General features: G+C 50.1%; 1 protein-coding gene across 1 annotated transcript in view; it reads left to right on the top strand.

Annotated features, from left to right (window-relative positions):
* LOC103780783 (prolyl 3-hydroxylase 3-like) overlaps positions 1-4,933 on the top strand; it is a gene marked incomplete at its 5' end in the record, with an annotated part of 9,725 nt that extends 4,792 nt beyond the window's left edge. The window contains 5 exons of the mRNA XM_008948473.1: positions 938-1,088; positions 1,262-1,379; positions 3,799-3,874; positions 4,291-4,431; positions 4,721-4,933. Coding sequence (XP_008946721.1) covers positions 938-1,088; positions 1,262-1,379; positions 3,799-3,874; positions 4,291-4,431; positions 4,721-4,933 — 699 coding nt within the window. The remainder of the gene's footprint in view (positions 1-937; positions 1,089-1,261; positions 1,380-3,798; positions 3,875-4,290; positions 4,432-4,720) is intronic.
* Between the last annotated feature and the right edge of the window lie 1,921 nt (positions 4,934-6,854).

Below are 6,854 nucleotides of genomic sequence, written 5' to 3'. Positions count from 1 at the left end.
TGAGTGTTTCTCTCTGTGAAGTGTACTCTGGATGGGGTCATGGGTGTGTTATCTGCCTCACAAGCACGTGCTGTCTCCCCTGACCCTTTTCCTCCACAATCCTGTTTGGGCACTTTGTACATGGAGGGGTTGACAAGTGCTTTCTCTCCTGTGAGATGAGGTTTTGGGATTGCTGCTTGTCCCCATGTGGTATTCTTACAGACGTGCTTAGCTTAGAACTGGAGACTAAATTAAAGTGGAAGGAGCCTCTGGAGATCTCTTGTCCAACCCCCCGCTCACAGCATGGCTAATTCCAAAGCTGGATGAGATGCCTCAAGGCTTTGCGCAGGCAAGTCCTGAACATCTCCAAGGGTGGAGATTCCCCAGCCTCTCTGGGCACCTGTTTCAGTGCTGCTCAGAAGGAAGAAGTTTTTCTTTATATTTAGCCAAAATTTCCCTTGCTGCAGCTTTTGCCTCTTTCCTCTTGTCTTTCCAGTGTGTGCCTCTGAGAATAGACTGTCTCCATCTTCTCTGTAACCCCCTTTTGGGTGACAGGAGACTGTAGTTAGATCCTCCTTTGGCATTCTCTTCTCTAGTCTGAAGACCCCTCTCCTTCAGCCACTTTTTGTTAGACGTGTTCTCCAACACCCTGCCCTCTTCAGACCCTTCAGCCAAGATTCACTCCAGTTTGCTAGTGGCCCTTGTGTGCTGGGGCACCCAAAATGATGCTGCATTCCAGACGTGGCTTCTTGTGCTGAGTAGGGGGAAAGACTTGCAGTGCTGTACAGATGTACTCCTGACTTGCATTTACATGAGAAAACATGTTCTTTTTCTCACGTGTGTGTCCACAAGACTTTACACAGGTCTCTTCTTCTGTACTGTGTACGTGTATCATTGCTTAGAGTGTCTTGGCATGCGAGTGGCTTGGTTTTCTAACTGGCTTGGTTTTCACTTGTAGCTGGCCCAGAATGGCAACGTGGACTGGAGAGATGCCAAATTGCTTCTGCAGGCCAGCGAGAAATCACGGAAAATCATAGAGTCTTATTTCACTCCTGGGAAGAAACTCCACTTCTCCTTCACACACCTCGTGTGCCGCACAGCTGTAGACGGTAAAGAATCTTTCACCCTGTTAGTCCCTGTCTCCTGGAGAGCCTCCTCAGTCCCAGCTGTGTGCTCTCGAGAGACTCTCTTCCCTTTACTCTCACTGTGTCCCTTTCTCTCTGCCTTATTCTTTCCTGAAACTGAAAATGCCTGTATTCCTTTTTGTAACTTCCCTTTTCAGATGAACAGGAAGGTCGCATGGATCTTAGTCATCCTGTGCATGCTGATAATTGTCTCTTGGATCCTGAGGGGCAAGAGTGCTGGAGAGAGCCGCCTGCCTATGTGTACAGGGACTATAGGTAAGAGGAGAAGGGGATTTGCATTAGGTCCTGTAGAGATCAGAATGTCTCCCTGGCCCAGTGAGGGTGAGCTCAGCATATAGAAACCAGGCGGTGAGCTGTTGGCTCAAAGCCAGCCAGGACTGTAGCATCAGGCAGGAGGCTGTGTCAGTGTCTTCAGAAGGAGGTGTGAAACACCTTGCCCAGGCTAGGAAGAAGATTTGCCCTTTCTCCTTTCTTCCTCAGCCAGCATTAAGAGAGCAGAACGAGGCTGGGAGTCTGCGTGTATTAGAACCATGATATCAGATTGTTGTCTTGTTGGTCTCCTACAGTCCACTTCTAGCACTTATGACAGTCTGTCTCCTCTAATCAAGTTCCATCTTTCACAGTGTTCTGTGCATTACAGGAGAGGGAGAACCATGCTCTGTGAATTTTCTTTGAGCAGTCCGTGTACTTTGGTGACTGTTCCCTCTGTTCATCTCTCTCAACATTCACTGCCAAGACTTTGTGTTGGGTTTCTCCATTCCATGTGAGAGATTTTTTCCAGCCTGCAGCAGATTTTGTTGCTCTTCTGTGAAAGAACCTGAAATATATTTTAAAGTTGGTGACAACTGTTGTGGGCTGCAGCCAAACAAGGTCACTTCACTACAGTTGATTCCTTCTATTTACCATCCCATTCCTGGGCATCCAGAAATCTTACTTGCCTTTTTGTGAAGTGGTAGATGTACTCAGAGCAGAAATCTTCTCTGAGCAGCCTATGGAAAGGATGTGGGACTTAAAAGGAATTCCAGTGTTAAGCCCATTTCCCTTCTGATACAGATGTTGACTTGGTATAGCCAGATTGTAAAGTTACCAGGCTCTGTCGTGTGACTGGTTAGATCTCTGTCTCTCCTGTGTGAAAGCTATCCTGTCACCTCACTCCTCCCTGGGTAATGGGCTTCTCTGACTTGTACCTGAATATATGCTAAAATTGCTAAAATATCTTCCAGGAGTCTATACATCTGAGTTACTTTCAGGAGTATTCCTGTCCTCTTATAAGAGTGAATTGTGATTGGCCAACCAACTCACAAGGGCTGAGCTCTTCCAGTGTCCTTTTGAAAGAGGTCCTGGCACTCCAAACATCCTGGATCTCTTCTGTGTATTTGTTCTGTGGTCATTAGTGAGACTATTGAGTGGGGTTGGATACAAGGGTCCAAGAGTCCCAGTGATCCTCCAGGATCCTCCAGGCAAACAGGGCTCCTTCAGGTGCCAGTGGTGTGCTGGTCACTGTGTGCTCTTCACGTGCTCTTCTTCACCTTGGCTATGTTCAGGAGTAACTTCTCTAGTGGCACCATTCTGAGTACTTCCACCACAGCCCAAACTACTGAGGTGGAGCATGCTGTCTTTCCCTGGGAAATCAAGTGTTTTGTCAAAGATTGTGCAGCTAGCCCAAGCTGCTTTTAGTACCCCCTTGTTACATTTTAAGACCATTTTGCATTCACCTTTTGTCCTTCAGTTATCCCTTTCCTCAGAAATTGAGTGTGAAGCCCTGCAGGCTGCTGAGTCAGGCTAACAGGCCAGTTTATGCTTCAGCCATTATCCCTGCCCTCCTGCCCCTTCGTGTGTGTGAGAGCTCTCCTTGCTGTCCAGCCGTGCTCCCACCCTGACTTCACAGTCTGGTTATGGCAGAAGGGCTGTAACTTCCTGGGCTTCAGGGCTGGTAATCCTCTCCCTGTCCTTATGTCCTTAATGATTTGCTTCAGCAGCCACAGTGTTGGTTTCTGTTTCTTTCTCAGTCCCATTAATGAGTCTCTCTTGTTCTTATGACATTTTCTATCAGCTTAATTGAATACCAGGGGGAACTCAAGTAGTTTGTGGTCCATTCTTTCACTTAGTTGACCGTGGTCTCACCTGCACTGCACAAGGCCTCACTACTTCTCTTTTTGTCCAACATTAGTAAAGAATTTTTTTGTTTTAATTTTCTTTCCTGCATGCAGTAAGCCTCTTTTTGACCATTCTTGTGTTAGCCTGAATTCCTTGACTCTGCAGACATGGCTCTCTGCTGATCAGTCTCCTTTTCCAGGCTTTGGATTGTTCCCAATATTAAAATGTAAACGATGTCATGCCAGGTCAGAACCAAGGTCTGTCTAGCCCAGGGCATTGTCACAATAATGCCACAGATGCGTGCTGCAGAGCATTAAAATGTAAACCAAACCAGGACAGGCGTGCAGAGCTAACTCTCTGGCATACACTCTGCCAGCCTCCTGTGGCTTGCAGCTCAGGCACTCCTCTGAGCTAGACACTGCTGTACTAAACACTCCCAAGTGGATTCTCCTGTCAGCTCCTACTCTGCTCGGTTTTTTTGTGTGGTATCCACAGCCTCCTGCGACAAGGATTGTGGGGAAGAACCTGGGAGAATTGAGCTTCACCATCTCTGTGCCCTTTTTCTGTTTGTCCACAGTGGCATTCTCTACCTCAATGATGACTTCCAAGGTGGGGGCCTTTTCTTCACTGAAATGGACACTGTGACTGTCACAGTAAGTCTGGGATGGGCCGAAAGGAGGAGAGGACTGAGGGTGAGCCTTAGTCTGGGTGGGAGGAAGCTGCCTGGTTATTGGATCCCACCGAAAACAACTCGGTGCTGGTGTCCTGACAGATTCGAATAGGGGCAGGTAAAGGCAAATTGAGGCAAATCTCAGACAAAGGAGGGGTTAACTCCTTCCTAGCTGAGTTGTTCCAGACTATTCTAGTTTGTGGCTGTCTGGGACCTGTGCTGTCCCTTCGATTCTCCCTGTTTCTCCCCAAGGTCTACCTTGCTTATAGACTGGCAGCGGATGCTTAGCAGCGCTCTGCTGTTCCACGTTCCCAGAGGCAGCATGACCTCTGTGGAAGGGCCATGTACCCCAGAGCAGGGCCCTGCTAGCATCACTGTCTCTCCTCTCTCTCCTGGCAGGCTGAGGTGCAGCCCAAGTGTGGGAGGCTGGTGGCCTTCAGCTCTGGCAAGGACAACCCCCATGGCGTGTGGGCAGTGAGGCGTGGCAGGCGCTGCGCCATTGCGCTCTGGTACACACACTCCCAGGAACATGCTGAGCAGGTAAAGGGCTATGCTGGAGAAGGAAGTTCCTCCAAGCGAGATCAAATCCCCCAAAGGAGTGGTTTGTGGGCTTTCCCATGAGGCAAGGTCTGTTGCAGCAGCTGGGGGTTGTTGTCTGACAAGGTACCTGTTCGAGGGGTCAGCCTGAGATGGCTCCTGCATGACAGAATGGCTCTGGAGGGGATGGGTGGGTGTGGACAAAGATGAGATATGTCTTGTTAGCCCTTGTGAGCAGAGCCAAGACCCTAGCAAGGAGGAGTTCACATCATCTCTCTCTCCATGGCTGCAGGAACGGGTGAAGGCAGAGGAGCTGATGGAGAAGAACAGGGTGCAGCAGAACCAGCCTGATGGAGAAGAATGTCAGGGGGCTGCTCGGGGCAGCAGATCCTCCTCAGAGCCTCCCACTCCCAACAGCAGAGCCAGGTCCACGAGCTGGAGGCACAAACCTGTGTCAGACAGGACACAGCACCCCAAGGAGCTGCGGGTCAGAGATGAGCTCTGAGTACACAGGGCCTTGGGGGCAGGATTGATGCATGCATGCCTGGCGGGTCACAGTAGCACTGGGACCAGGTGCCTGGAGCAGTGTATTAGCATGCTAGAGCCATAGTGATGGGAAGGGATGCAGCTTTCTTCTCTGTGACACCCCAGCAGCAGAAAAATAGGAACAGGGACAGAGTATTAAAGTCAGTGACATCAGGAGCTTTCTTCACTGCCTCACCAATGTGTTTGTGTCACTCAGAAGTAAGAAGGTAGGGTGTCCTCCCCCCACCACTCTCAGTGCCAGCTTCTTAGTCATCTGGGACCAAAACTGAGAGGGGAAGGAGGAGCCTGGGGTCTATCAGCAAGGACTTGTCTCACGTTCAGGAACTCAAAACGAGCCTCTAATTTTCCTGGGCACCTGCAAACTCCAGAACCTCACAGCTGGTCTCAGAGTGGCAAGGTGAGGGTACTGTGAATATATGGCATAAAAGCAAAATGCTGGACACAGATGTTGGTAGGAGTTTGAGTCTGTACACCAGGAGGGAGACATGCACACTTGTTGCTGATGGGAATTTAATTAACAAATGATGGGAAGGATATTGAACCCTCAGTGAAAGACAACAAAGCATTGGCCCAGATGCCAGCTACTTGCAATGAGGGAGAGCAAGAGAGGGAGTCAGCTCTGCCATGACTAACCCCTGGAAAGGGTGGGTAGTGCCTTTAAGAAAAAGCACTGTACTCTAGTGTTTCACTGCAGCAAGGCCTCTGTTTTTTTTAGTTCTCCTCCTCTCCATGCACCGTATTGCCCCCAAAAGCAGGAGAGATAGATACATTGTTTATCATTTGCCACCCTGATACAAAGGCAATCTGCTGTCACTGCCCAGGGGATTAGTGTCCCGAGATGGGATTATATTGTAGCCAAAGAGGAATTGAACAGGGTGGATGTGGAGTATCAAAAAGGGTCACTGCTGACCCTTCTCCTAGGAAGCGTTGAGGCCGGAGATCAATCTGTGGTCATGGCATACTCAGGCCTTGAGGAGACTTGTGCATGGAGAGCCCAAAAACAGCTCAAATGGAGGAAGCCTGTAGGGCCAGAGTAGATGGGTGATCCCCTCGTCATTGTTGGCACTGGGCCCCTGTTCCATGGAAAGGGAAGACTTTCCTCACTCTGAATCCAAGCATTTCCTTAAAGTGCAATGTTGGGAACCTGCATCAACAACCCTTTTTGCCTCCCATCCTCTCCAGGGTTACATGAGAAAGACAATTTGATGTGTGCATTTCAGGTTCCCTCCTCCTGGTGAGAGGTCCAATGCCTCCTGGCGCTCACACATCCATCCCGATGGTTTGTGTGAGGATGCTGGATGGTTCCTCCTTGGTGGGGATGTGTTGGGGTGAGGGGCCAGTGTCCACATCTCTGGCTTGCTTTGCCCAAAGGTGGCTTGGGTGATTAGACTGATGGCCTCCTGACGTCAGATGAGATCCGTTAAAAGGTATTTATCTCAGGCTTGGGCCAAAGCCGCGGGAGAGATTAAAAAAGATTGAGGCCAAGATAATCCCCTTGCAGCATCCCACTAAAGTGGCTGCCAAAAGGCATGCCATGACATCTTCCGCCACCCCTGGCCCCTCTGCCCATTTCTGGTTTCCTCATGCAGAGCCCAGTTTGCTGCCCAGAGTGGGTGTGACTCCAGCCTTGCCATGGGTTTTGCCTTGGCGGGGCCGCCGTGGGTGGCACCACCCCTCTCCCAGCCTCGCCCAGGCTACGGGGGACGTGCTGCCCGCGGGCAAGCGGGCATTCCTCTGGGCTGTGAGGCACAGCAAGCGCTGCCCCGGCCCCCTGGCCCATAATCCTGGCCTGTTCTGGCTAATCTTCACTTTATTAGTTTGTTGCTGATATAAACAGAGGAAGGCAAATCCGGACGTTACGGGTCTCTTTTCCTTCAGGA

This window comes from Merops nubicus, unplaced genomic scaffold (assembly GCF_000691845.1).
Source record: "Merops nubicus isolate BGI_N331 unplaced genomic scaffold, ASM69184v1 scaffold251, whole genome shotgun sequence".
Classification (NCBI taxonomy): domain Eukaryota; kingdom Metazoa; phylum Chordata; class Aves; order Coraciiformes; family Meropidae; genus Merops; species Merops nubicus.
The sequence above is the reverse complement of the archived record's forward strand: the minus strand, read 5'-3'. Positions and strand labels throughout refer to the sequence as shown.